Source organism: Miniopterus schreibersii (genome assembly GCF_964146895.1).
Source record: "Miniopterus schreibersii genome assembly, chromosome: X".
NCBI classification, from domain to species: domain Eukaryota; kingdom Metazoa; phylum Chordata; class Mammalia; order Chiroptera; family Miniopteridae; genus Miniopterus; species Miniopterus schreibersii.
This window is the reverse complement of record NC_138104.1, coordinates 67524695-67538282: the sequence shown is the minus strand read 5'-3', so window position 1 is coordinate 67538282 and position 13588 is coordinate 67524695. Positions and strand designations below refer to the sequence as shown.

Here is a 13588-nt window from a genome sequence, read left to right as displayed (position 1 = left end):
TTATTCCTGGTGGATTCCTTCCTGGGGACCCAAGCCAATACTGCCTGTGGCAAGCTCCTGCCACCTATGCTGTCCAGCCAAGGGCTTCACAGCCCTCATGGACCCTGCCCCCTACCATACCCCAGTGCTGACTTGGAGGCCCAGGCCACAGTTGCCCCCCAGCCCCGCCCCCCAGCAGACCCTTCTCTCAATTGCCCACAGCAGAGATGAATCTCTGATTTAACATTCAATGAAATTTATTGAAGAGAAACATTTACTCAAACCATTGAGGAAAGGAATGACAACACAGAGAGGAACTTTTAACAGGCTACTAGGAGATCATAGGTCAGGCCCCACTCTTAGGGTTTCAGATCAAGTGCCTCAGCTGTACTCCACACTGTGGCCCTCCCACCATAGTCCCCCTCCCTGAGGGTCCCTTGATTGGACTTTGCAGGACTATGGACCCTGGTGATGTCCACTCACTGCTGGGCTCCCCTCTAACTCTGGATGACATGCTGGGGCCTGGCCCTGCCCTATGGCCTGCACAGGACAGACACAGGACACTGGAAAACACAGCAGGGGACACTCCACCAAGCAGAGGAAACTGAGTCACAGAGAACAACAGGGTGGCACATCAGAGCAGTCCCCATGGAGCCTCCAGCAGCTGCCTTCTGTCCTGGTCCACTTCTTCCTTCCCGAGGTCACTGGGTGAGCGCCAGCTGCGCCCTCGTTAGTCCTTCTAGTCGTCTTCTGAAACTGGTCTCCGTGGTGGGGAACTGCTCAGAGAAGCACACACACATCTCCACAAGAACAAGCAGCGGTTGGCCTAAATCTACACCGAGAAAGCAGAGGTTGAGCTCACGACACTGGACGAGGGCCGGCAGAGCCTTGGCTGGCAGTGGGGTTCACAGCACGTGTTGGGGCTGAGAGGTGGCTGCCCCAGTAGGTAGGCGAGGACAGGCCCCAGATTCACACACACCTGGACGTTCTGCACAGGAATCATGGCTAGTGTGTGTGGGGGGAGGGAGTGATTACTTGACAGGTGGGGCACTATGGGCCCTACAGAGAAATAGGGTGGGGGCCTCCCAGTACAAGAGCAGCCTGCCCGAGGATGGAGAATGGACGTCCCCACGACTGGCACTGTTGATGTGGCCCCTAATGTCTCCCAGTTCCATGTGGGAGGCAGAAGTCTTCAGGTGCCCCTCATCTAGGCCTGGGAAGGCTGCTCAGGGGTGCTCCCAGGCTAGTTGCCCAAGTTGGCAGGGTTTGGGGCTGGGGTGGACTTGGCATTGGCAGCCGCTGAGTGGTGGTTTGCCAGGCCAGTCCCCGTTCTCCTGCCTGCTGTCTCCAGATCTCCAGTGGCCCTGCACAAACAAACAGAACAAAACACTGCCCCCCCATAACTCCCCCTCCTCCTGACCTCCCCATTCCTCCTCCTTCTCCTACTTCCACTCATCTTCTTCCTCTCCTTCTCCTCTACCTCTTCCAATTCCACTTCCTACTCCTCTTCCTCCTCCTTCTCTCCTGCTCACCTCTGTTCTCTCCTCCTCATCTCCACCTCACCTCCTCCTACTCCTCCTAGTTATCTTCCTCCACTTCCTTCTCCTTTCCTCCTGCTTCTCCTGCTTTAGAACAAAAGTTTCCTGCACCCCCTCCCCCACCAAGACCAGCTGTGGGATACTAGCCCAAGTACCCAGCCCTTTGCCAGGCTGAGCCTGGGCTTTCTCCTAGGGCTCTTCTCCCCTGTTTTTGCTCTCCTTGCCCTCATAGCCCTTCTAGGCTGCAGGGGGAGGAACTGCCAGCAGGCTGGCACTAGGTTCTCCTGGCTTCACTTGCGCAGGGGCTCAAGGGTGCTGCCTTCATGGGGCTCCCCTAGAGCAGTGTAGATAATCCTGAAGACGGGCTGAACCCTGCGGCCCCCCCTCCGGGGGGCCATCACTTCTCTGCCGCACAGCTCTTCCTCACCAATGCTGGCTTCTTCTGGCAGGGGTGGCTGTGGGGAAGGCTCCTCCAGGCCCCACGGGGCCTCAGGGCCTGTGGGTATTCTTAGCTCTGAGTCCACAGGGTAGGCATTTGGGGTTGGCCAGATGATGGGGCTGACGCCAGAGTCCCCAGCTGTAACTCCTTCAGCCCCTGCCACGGTGGGGTCCCCACTCGTGGCTGGAGCACCCCATGTGCTGGATGTGCTGGTCCTCTGTTTGTGTCGTTGGTACCTCTTCAGGGCCCTGTGCTTGCTTCTCCGTGAACAGAGTTTGGCCTTGTGGGTGCAGTACCTTTCAGCTGGTGGAGGATGAGGGGGCTTGGCTTGGCCCTGACTGCCCTGCCCCTCTGCCCCACTCAAGTCCTCTGAATGCCCCTTCCCCTTGTTAAAATCTTTCTGCTGTCTGCTAGGGGAAAGTGTGCCTGGATTTTTTGAGCCTATTCTTTCTAGGGCTCGGGGTGGCTCATGGCCCCAGCCCCTTCTTCGTTTCCCGACTCTTCTGCTGCAAGCTGAGGCCTCTGCTTTTCTGGTGGCTCATCTTCGACCTTAATGCATGTGACCAGGCTGTGCCCTTCCTCTCCACTACTGTAGCAGGACAGTCGCTTGCGCTTAAATAAGGAGGCAATCCCTTCCTGGATGGTTTGAGTGCTGCTCTCACAAAACTGCCCTGACTGCACACTGACCTGATGTGTGGGAACACTGGTGTCTTCTAACACCTGTCTGCTGGAGGCCTTAGGGACCCTTCCTACAGGCCTTTGTTTCTGCTTCATCACTGTTATGGTGGGCTCCCACTCCTCTTCATCTCGAATGAGCTTCATTAACTCCAGAAAAGTGGGAGGACACCCTCGCTGATCCAGGAGCTCGAGTTTGCCCCGCAGGGTGTTGCTCATGTTGGTCCGAGTTAGGATGTGTTTCAGGCGAATCATATCTGCATTTCGCACTGACAAGGGGCTGTGCTGCACGGCTTTCTGCAGCAGGGGCTCTAACCGCACCAAAAACATAGAGATTTTCTCTCCAATCTTCTGAAAGGTATGGAGGAACTTAAACTGTGAGGTTCTATAGTCCTCTTTATTCCCAAAGATCTGCTTCAGGGCGTCCAGGCACTGCTCCACAGTCATAGAGTCATTGTTGGCCCGGAGCACCCGCATGATGGACAGGGCTGGGCCGCGTAGGCTCTCCAGCAAACGCCGCCTCTTCTCCACTTCAGACACGTGCCACATCTGCATCATCTCAGTGACCTGCTCTAGCCAGGCTTCAAAGTTCTCTTCACCTGGGCCTGGAAAGATGTTTCCTGAAAACATTTTGAGTTTTCGGTACCACATGCCTTCTTTCAGAGGCTTCAAAACTATCGGTTTCCCTGGGGAAACATCCTCTGGCTCCCTGTCCTCAGGGGGAGTGCCACACCCCAGGGCTTTGGCCACATCTACCATTCTGCGGCCCTCATCCTTCAAGAAGTAGCTCAGTCTATTGACAAATTCCTCATCTGGGTTACGGGGTTTTACCACCACTTCCCAGGCACCTCCCTTTCCTGGTATCTGACTGGGTGTCTTAGCGTAATCGACGGTGTCACTCAATTCAATGAAGACTGCCTTAGCATTGTCTTCCCTTCTGAACATTCTCCCCAGCACCCTGTATGAACACACAGGCTGTAGGCCTGCCCTAACAGTCTCTTTAATTTCATCCTCAGTACACTCCACAGGGATCCCCACAATCAGCAGGGCCTTCCTGGGGTCCAAGTCCATCCCCTTGCACCAATCCTCTAACAGCATCAAGGCCATTGCTCCAACTTTCTATGTTCTGATCTAGTACTAGGAGTAGTAATCTCACAAAGTTTGACCAAGACAGTCAATTCTGAGCCAATGCCTAGTACAAAGGCAGAAGAGTTCCAAGTTTCCACAGCCTGTAATGCAAATGGGGTGAAAGTGTCATTATTGCCCACTTCCCACCTTCACCAAAAGCCCCTCCTCTGCCTCCACCTCCACTCACAGGGATTCAGGTCCCCTTACTCATTTGGTGGAGTGTAAAGCATAGAGGAGTCTCCCCAGTCCCAGCAGCCCCCACCTCATCCCCTCCTTGCTGACCTTCTGCTGAGGGTTCTTCCTCAAAGTCTGACGACTCTGAGGCACGTGCTGCAGATGACTTTGGTGAAAAGGCTAGAGTCAGGAGGCAGGGCCTGATGCCTGGGGACACTGACAAAGCCCTCCAAGCAGGAGAGAAAAGGAGAATATCTCACTCCCCAGCACAACGCTGTGCAGGCCCAGGGCACCTGGCACCCTCTTTGCCAGGGCAAAGGTGGAAGGAGGGAGATGCAGAGTTCCCCTCTTTCTCAGAAAATGCCCAACAGATAAAAAAGATAGCTGGAGTTCTGCACAATAAAATTAAACTGGTGGTTATGGAGAGCCCTGGAGAGCTGCAGTGTTGTCATAGATACTAAAAACAGTGGGGACCATGGGTAGGTTTCTATCACAGGTGTCACGTGGTAAGATTAAGACCCTCTAAGAGCAACAGGTGATGTCACTGGCCTCCAATCAATGAAGTGTCCTAGCAACAAAGGGGGTTGGAGGAAGTGAGAGAGGGGATGGGCAGCTCAAAATCTAGAGCTTGTAATTTTAAATTGTGTAGGAGCTGGAATCAGGGACAGAAAAGGGACCCAGAAAAGGTCATCAGTGCCAAACTGAAGGAGATAGACAACTCTCCCTGTAGTTGTGAACCTACACTGCAGAGTCTATACACTTTGACAGGCATCCCCTCCCCCTCTTGCTCTTTGCCAGGGTTATAGAGGCCCCTCCCAACATAGGCCCACCTCACAGTTGCTCACCAGTCTGTGTAGGGCTCTCTGGCGATGCGGATTCCCGGATTCCACTGGTACTCAACATTCAGCTCTGGCTCTGTCCACAGTCAGGCAGTTCCTGGCCCCTGGGTGGGGGTTACTGCTCCACTGGATCTGTCCCAAGAGAAGGCAGAGGTATTTTGCTTGGGTTTTGACCCTGCTCAGGCTGTACCCATTCTGAGTCTGCAGAGCTGTACATAAGTACCTTGGTGCAGGCACATAAGAAACTGCTCCGTAAGGTCCACTGCTAAAGCAGAAGGAATCCTACTTTAAGATTATTGCCTCACCCTCAATTCCACTCCCACCCCGCCCTCATACCCACCCACTGTCATACCACGCCCCCACTGAAGCTCAACGTCTAACGCAAGGCCCACCCACCAAGCCCCAGCCTCCACCAAGCCCAAGCCCGGATGTCAAACTCCATCTCCACAGCTCAAGCCCTGCCCCCCCCCAAATCCTACCCCTGCAACTCACTTTCTGCCCCTCCCACGCCTTGTCCCCACCAAGTTCCACATCTACCCAACCCCTGATGCCCAGCTCTAGCCCCACTGAAGCTCAATCCTTGCCCCCACACAACTCCTAACCCTGCCACTCAGGTTCCACCCCTTCCTAAACCCCACCACCACCAACGCCCACCCCACGCAAGCCTAAATCCTGAAGCCAAGCTCCACCTGAAGCCCTACTCCTGTCACTCATGTTCCACCCCGCCCAAACCCTGCCCGCACCAAGTCCCACCCCTTCCCAAGCCACGCCCCACCAAGCCCCACCCCACGCAAAAGCCCGGAAGGCTAGCTCCTCCACCCCAACAGAAGTTCAGTCCCTGCCCCCACCAAAGTCCTACCCCTGCCCCCACCTAAGCTGCATCCTCACATAAGCCCTGCACGCACCTAAGCCCAATTCCTACCCCCAAGCTTTCCATTCCCCTATGCTCCCCACTCCCACTCTAAGACCCTCACCCCTTACACACCCTGTACCTCAAACACCCCCCTATTCTGGTCAGTGGATGTTGTAAGAGGCCCGGTGAAGGGCCAAAGCACTTTCCCACCAGGGGAAAACCTGGAGCCATTTGTCCGGGATGTGCAGACTGCAATGGCTTTGCGCAGGGTTAGGTGTGGAATAGGTTCCTCTGCAGTGCTCAGGCTGGTCACGGTGCCTGGAAATGGCAGGGAGCTACTGGGGTGCCAGGCCTGATCTCACGGAATACCACTTTAGGAGAAACCTATATCCACTGGCCCCTGGGATGCCAAGGAAGATGGCAAGGGTCATTGGGCAGGAGGGAGGAAAAGCCCTGCCGTTTGGGTTGCTCTCTGTGCCCAGGGCCCCTCATCCATACCTGCTGGAAATCCCTGCAGGCCCAAGTGCCCGAGCAGCACAGCCACGAAGCGGTGTCTGCTGCGGCTTTGGTCGCGGTGCACACTGGGCAGGGAGCTGAAGGCGGGAAGAGGTTATTGAGTGCACACGGCCCACTCGCGGCTGCGCCCTAGTAGCATGGCACCCACCTCCCGCCTCAAAAGGGGGGGCTCCTTGCCTCAGTCCCCGGTCCAGACCCTGACGTGCCTGAGGGTACAGACTGTTAAAATCAAGCTGGGGGCAGTGTACCGCAGAGCTGGACTGTGTCCAGCCCCGGGTTAGCTACAAGCAAACCACCAGGCCCGCCATGTGGCACACCAGGCCCAGGAGCCATTTGCTGCTCCTGTTACGCTGTCTCTTCCTCGTTGAACCGGAAGCTGAGGTTCGTCAGTCAGTATTGGCAACCCCTATTTGAATGTAACCAGCAGTCAGCTCAGGGCCGGGTGCAAAAGTAAAGCCGCAGACAGTGCTTTCTAAAGAAAAGTCCTGATCCCTGCTTATTTTTTCTTGGGCCATGTTCTAAGGGAGCGTGGCAAAAATACAGCCTCTACCTGCATTTTACGAGAGCATGAAAATTTTTAGAGTTCACCAAGAGACAGAAAACTATCAAGGATTCCATTCTCCCATTATTCTCTTGACTTCCAGAGCAAGAATTACCGGCCTACTATCCAAACTGCTTCCCTCCCTTTTCAGAAGGAGGTTTCTTCCACTGCAGAAAGACTGGAATATTTGCCCTGGAGCCCATAAGACCCAAATGCTCTGGGCAGAAATGGGTGTGGGTGGGGCTCAGGTAGCAATGGAAAGTGTGTACAAATCTCCAACAGATCTTGATAAAAATGCAGGTCCCAGCCTGGAGGATGGTGTGGGACTAAGAGTCTGCGTCTGCTGCTTCTCCAAAGCTGGGCAACTCCAGTGCTGCGGATCCCTGACTAGGCTTTGAGTACCAAGGCTCTGAAGCCTGGAATTACTTTTCAGTACCAGAAATTGTGGGCCTTCGGTTACAGAACAGATTTCTTTTACTTTATTGGAGATGCAAAAGAACAGGCTTTTCTACAATGTTTTAATACAAAGAATATTTAAAACAAACAAAATTTTATTTATTTTTATTTTTTGACTACAATTGCCATTCAATATTATATTAGTTTATTAGTTTCACGTGTTTAGCATAGTGGTTAGACATTTATATAATTTACAAAATGATCCCCCCATAAGTCTAATACCTACACAGCACCATACATAGTTATTAAAATATTATTGACTATATTCCGTATGCTGTACTTTACTTCCCCTATTTTGTAACTACCAATTTGTACTTAGAGGATATTATGCTAAGTGAAATAAGTCAGACAGAGAGAGACAAATACCATATGATTTCACTTGTGTGTGAAATTTAAGGAACAAAATAAATGAACAAAGAAACAGACTCAGATACAGAGAACAGATGGTTGCCAGATGGAGGGGGCGAGTTGTGAGGCTGGGTAAAAAAAAGGTGAAGGAATTAAGAAGTACAACAACAAACAAAATTTTAAATGAAAGGTTACTGAGCAAGATACAGGGTGTCCCCCCAAAATGTATACACACTTTGAATGATTATAAACTCAGTGTTTATTAACATACAGCTCATTTTCAAAATTTAAAAAAATCTACAGAAATGAATAATTTTTTTGTGTCAATGCCTGTTTTCAAACTGATGACCATTCTGGTCCAGACACTGCTGATAACACGAACCAATGGAATCTCAAACATGAAGAATCATTTCATTCGGTATTTGTGTGCCCTCAATTTGTCACTGCTGCTTGTTTTGTACTGTAAATTTTATCTTTTATGCTTCCCCATAAAAAAAAAGTCTAGTGGCACTTTAGGATAAATTTTCTTTGTTCAAACCTTAGTCTAGCTTCACCCATTATTTCAAATCTGTTAAACCTGAAAAGGAGTGAAAATTAAGTGAGTTAAATTAAGCTGTTAAAGTGTGTCTACATTTTTTTGGGATACCCTATATTTGCAGACATCACCTCATTCCCCTTTAACTGCAGGTGTTTGCTATGTCTGAGAAGGGGAACACAGACCTATTAAGGCCTTACCCAATAAGAATACATTGTTAAGAGTGTGTTAAATCAATCTATTTTCCATGCCAAGAAAAGTCAGTTTACCTGGTGCAGTCAGGGAGTCAAAGACTCCAGGTGGGACATTTTACCTGAGGGTTCTCATAACACCAGGTCACTATGGCTCCGTGAAGCCACTGCTCAAACACCTGGTATTACAGGCATTATAAGGTATCACAAAGTGTGATGCCATGGAAGGAGGTGTTCTGTCCCTGTGATCTTGGAAAACAGTGAAGGTTAAGAAATACCCCTGAAAATATATAATATTATATTAGTTTCAGGTGTACAACATGATGATTCCATATTTGTATATATTGCAAAATGATCACCACAATAAGTCTAGTTCACATTCATCACCATCCATAGTTACAATTTTTGTTCTGCAATGAGAACTTTTATGCAGTACAGTATTGTTAACTACAGTCATCATGCTGTATATTACATCCCCACGATTTATTTCCTATGTATGTTTTTTTGTTTATGCATGCGTATATGTAATATATTTTTAAGAATTTTTTATTGATTTTTGTAGAGAGAGAGGAAGGGCAAAGGAGAGAGAGAAACTTCAATGTGAGAGTGAAACATCGATTAGTTGCCTCTAGGGATGGAGCCCGAAACCCAAGTATGTGCCCTGATGGAATTGAACCCGCACTTGCAGTGCATGGGACAACACCCAACTCACTGAGAGGCACACCAGCCAGGGCTGTAGTATTTTTTTAATTTTAAAAATCTTTTTATTAATTTGAGAGAGAGAGGAAGGGGGGAGAGGGGGGAGGGATATCAATTTGTTGTTCCACTTATTAATGCATTCCTTGGTTGATTCTTGTATGTGCCCTGATCACGGATGGCGTATCAGGATGATGCTCTAACCAACTCAGATAACCAGCTAGGACACGTGTATGTAATATTTTTAAGTGAACTTATTCTGACAAAACTTTATTTCAACAGTAATTATGTTTCATATGTAGTATGCCAGCCCTAAAGGCTTCAAGATCTTTTGGTAACTTAAAACATATTTACACTAAATTAAGTATATAAGGTATGCAGGATGTGTTTTTGTTAAGGAAAAAGTAATTTTGTCCTAAAGTAAAATGGTTGTTCCAGAATGAAAAATATGAAAGTGGACAGTGGACAAAAAGAGGGGTTCTTTTTAAAAAAATTGATTTCAGAGAGAGGTAGGGAGGAAGGGAGGGAAACATCACGGGATTGGACCCGCAACTTTGGGCATGTGCCCTGAGCGGAATTGAACCTGCCACCCTTTGGTGCACAGGATGATGCTCCAACTGAGCCACACCTTTCTACCCTTTTTTGTCCCTGGGCTGGATCAAGACACAGATGGCATGCAAATTGTATTTTCTGATATAAAACTCAGAAGCAAGGATCACTTGACAGGCAGAATGATGATTCAACATGATCCTGACAGCCTGGGACACTGGCCTTAATGAGCAAGATGAAACTGTTTTGCCCATTGGTACACATCTAGAGGAATAGGTTTGATTGTGTGTGGGAGGACACCTCTGAGGAGGGTGTTTGAAGATGCATGTTCAGAATTACTGTCAAAGAAGAGTTGATGGGACCAGAGATGTTTAAACGGGAGAAGCGTTAACAAAGGGAGAACCTAATAAGCATCTTCATCTATTTTAGGGGCTGGCACATAGAGAGGGATTATGGTACAGATTACCAGTGGTCGATAGTTAAAGGGAAGCAGAACTCAATTGAAAAATGCATTTTCTGCCAGACCGGTGTGGCTCAGCAGTTGAGCATTGACCTATGATCCAGGAGATCAAGGTTCGATTTCCAGTCAGGGCACATGCCCGGGTTGAGGGCTTGATCCCCACTGGGGGCATGCAGGAGGCAGCAGATCAATGACTCTCTCATCATTGATGTCTCTCTCTCTCTTTCCCCCTCTCTCTTCCTCTTTCTGAAATTAATAAAGCTATATTTTAAAAAAAAGAAAAGTGCATTTTCTAAAACTGTGCCTGCCCACAGACAGAATGGGCTTACAAGGGACTGTACTCCTGGTCATTGTAAGTGTGCAATAAGGACTAGGTGGCCATTTGTCTGCAATGGTAATGATGAGGAGGATGGCCCCAAAATAATAAAATGTTCTGCATTAAGATCTGACAAGTCTAGAATTCCCACTTTTTGTGCACGCATAGTTTCTAGATCTTGCTATTTTTTCTCTTTTTTAGATTTGATACTTTTAAAAGTATTTACTAGCTTTTGTAGAGAGAATGGCTTCAGGTAATAGGAGAAAATAAATCACACAGCCAAATACACCAAGTTACTACACTTAAAAAAGGAAGCCTTAATATTGATAATATCTTAACATTTATTATAATTGTGTACATTAATGTGGATTAAGCAAGTATGATTAAAAACATTAGGCAATTAGAAAGCAAAAGTGTAACGCTTCTGGAGTCTGCAGAATTCCATGCCTTTTTAGAAATGAAAGAGGTTGTTTTGGATTGAAATCAATATTGATTTTGTAAGCTTTCTGTCAGTATCTTGCATGTTGGTTCTAAAACTCACTGAAAGGCAAAGTATGTCTTAAAGGTAGGGAAGCCACCCTATCTTGGACCTCTTCATCCTGCACTCTATCAGCTGAGCTTGTACCAGGACTCAGGGCTGGTACCTCCCACCCAAAGGAGTGACCTTTCTTTCCCTTTCACTCATTCACTCAGCACCTATGTGTCAGTGCCTACCATGTGCCAAGTCCCATGCTGCAGGCTAGACTTTACAAAGACCAGCTTATATTTAGTGTCAGTAATTGTACCACTTATTTCACTTGCTCCAGAGCAAATCTGATGCACATCTATGCAAATAAATGAATGTTCCTCTCTAATCTTTTGGCAGGAAGAACAAGTCCACCAGCCAATGTGCATAGGGCTCAGAAACTGGAGAGAGATGGAGACATTTTCTAATTAAATCAAGAGAACAGGCCTTCATTTTTCATTAGAAACATTCTCAGGTTGTTCCTCCTCTGGAGGAGCTTACACAATGATGCTGTTCCCAAGGGCAGAGAAGCACAACTGAACCTGAGCAGAGCATCACTGGCCTGCATCTGTCCAGCCAGCGAATGGGTTTCCACTAGCATGGGACAGAGTCTGCACTGGAAAAATAGGCCACTGAAGGCCCTACGCTCAGATTGGCTAGCCCACTGGAGCTTTCCCTGGGTTGACAAACTCCCCTTTGGGAAGGTCTCTGAGTCAAATCTCTTCCCAGCTGAGAGCACCTCAGTTCAGAAGTGTTTTCATAGAAAGAGGAGGAGAGGGAAGAGGCGCAGTTTGGCTCTTTTGGTACTTCATGGGTGGGACCCACGATGCCCAGAGCAGTTTGATTTCAGACCTTCCCCTCTTTGTCAGAGTGTGCCTCAGGAGAGGACTGAGGGGGTTGTGTTACGTGGTAAGATTAAGTAATCTCTGCACACTGATTGGCACATACTCAACACTAAATTAATGCTGGCTGTTGTGTTTACTATTACTGGAGACAGACAGCAATGGTTCTGCATAATATAATGACCATCTTTCCAAGTTCCAATATCCTCATCTGTAAACGGGATAAGAATGCCCTTTGCACAGAATTAGTATGGGTATTAGTGCCATCACTTTGTGATAGTGTCTGGCATGTAGTAAGGCCTCAAGAAATGCTAGCCGCCTTCTTACTTTAGAAGATTTCTATGTAAAGTTTAGGGACTGGGAATTGAGGGCAAAGGTATTAATCAGCGATCAAGATTCAGACATAGATGTTCCTTTGGTCAGAAGCCTCCTAACAATCACATCCTATAGAATTTAAACCAAATTGTGTAAACTTTCTAATACCTGTCCACATGCCTGCAGGAAAAATAAACTCAACTATATAGTAAAAGGTGGGTAGAAGGAAGTAATTAAAATCTACTACGTAACTCAATCAAAAGCAACTAATTACTTTTAAAAGTATATGGAAAGTTTAAAAATGTATATATGTCAAATAGACAAGCTAAACATTGGCCTATGCCAATCTCTAGCATTCAATGCCTGCGATTTACCCACCAGAGATCATCAACAGTCTTCAACCTGGCCCCTCAGAAGCTTCAGGGGTCTCCTTGTATAAGTCCCAAAGGTACACTCAGAGCTGTGAACCAAAATGTGATTTGCTATCTGTCCTAAGTCAGTACACACTGAATGCAATGCTCCTGCCTATGCCTATCATACCAGGCCACCTAAACTCATCAGGAAGCCGACATACCTTAGAGAAGCAAAGGTGGAATTATTGTTCAATCCTCTTTGCTTGAGCTGGAAATAAGATCATGGATGTGAAGTGCTTTCTGACCTATAAAAAGCTACACACACAAGTAATTATCATAGCATTATTAACATATGCTATAGGATGTAAGCAAATTCAACTTGAGAAGGGCAAAAGCATGAAGAAATCAAATGGTGAGGGAAGAGGAGCCAGCAACTTGGGACAACTGGGGACGACCAAACTTGTCCAGGAGTCCTTAGCTTCTTCTCACCCTGAGGGAGCTAAAAGAAAATAGAAGCAGCCATGAGATTAGAAATACACATCCAATCCAATGACCAGTCAGAAGCTCTTGGGGTGGGTGAGACTGCTTCAGGCATCAGGAGTACAGTGCAGGCTAATGTGCCTTCTGGAGAGAAGGCAAAACAGGCTTGTAGCTGGTGGAACACCTGATTGCAACACATTTCCATTGCCTTCAAGGGAGATATTCTGCTCTGTGCTTCTAGCTGAGTAGGTACTAGAGATAAAGGGCTGCCAGGATCTGGAAGGTAGTGTCCTATGGGCACTGGATCTCATGCAGCTCAGACAGTGGGGTCAATTCTGCTGGCTTTTAGCACGCAAACCTGTCTGCAGTCAGTGTTGACAATGTGGCCCAGAGGCTGCCCAAGGAGCCCTTCCTGGTCAGGCAAGCCCCAAGATGGCACCATTTCCCCCCACATATGCCTACTTATCTGGGCTTTTTACCTGCTGCTGCCTCTCTGCCCCCAGCTCCATCTTGTTTTACTGAACACCTTGGCTGTCGGGTTCTGATCTTATGCTATACGAGCAATGGTGAAGGTGACCCAGGGGCCTATCCCAGAGAGCCCTGAACCTGAATCTGAAGTTCGGGGTTGAGGTCCTGATTATGCCATCTACCACCTAGGTGTTTCCACAAGTCCCTTTCCTTTCTAGGTCTTTATTTCCTTGTCCCCTAACGAGGCTAACAACACAGCACTGGTTGGCTTCCCAGGGCAGCTAGAGGGCTCAACTGAGGTGCTGCATGGAAGGTGCTTCTTGAGAGGAAGAGACTACAACCCCTGCAAATTGAAAGTTTTCTTGGGGAGGGTCTTTCCACCTAAGACTTCA

General features: G+C 48.3%; 2 protein-coding genes across 2 annotated transcripts in view; both read right to left on the bottom strand.

Moving 5' to 3' along the window:
• Positions 1 to 216: 216 nt before the first annotated feature.
• ZNF185 (zinc finger protein 185 with LIM domain) overlaps positions 217 to 13588 on the bottom strand; it is a 76872-nt gene continuing 63500 nt past the window's right edge. Inside the window, exons 25-27 of the mRNA XM_081125552.1 lie at positions 6124 to 12747; positions 4779 to 4904; positions 217 to 1343 (exon numbers count right to left, since the gene is read on the bottom strand). The gene's annotated coding sequence lies outside the window, so the exon portion shown is untranslated. The remainder of the gene's footprint in view (positions 1344 to 4778; positions 4905 to 6123; positions 12748 to 13588) is intronic.
• On the bottom strand, positions 2407 to 3738 carry LOC308551000 (paraneoplastic antigen-like protein 5; the record flags this gene model as incomplete). The annotated part of the gene is made up of 1 exon (XM_081125397.1): positions 2407 to 3738. The coding sequence occupies one exon, from the start codon at positions 3736 to 3738 to the stop codon at positions 2407 to 2409; it is 1332 nt and encodes a 443-aa protein (XP_080981523.1).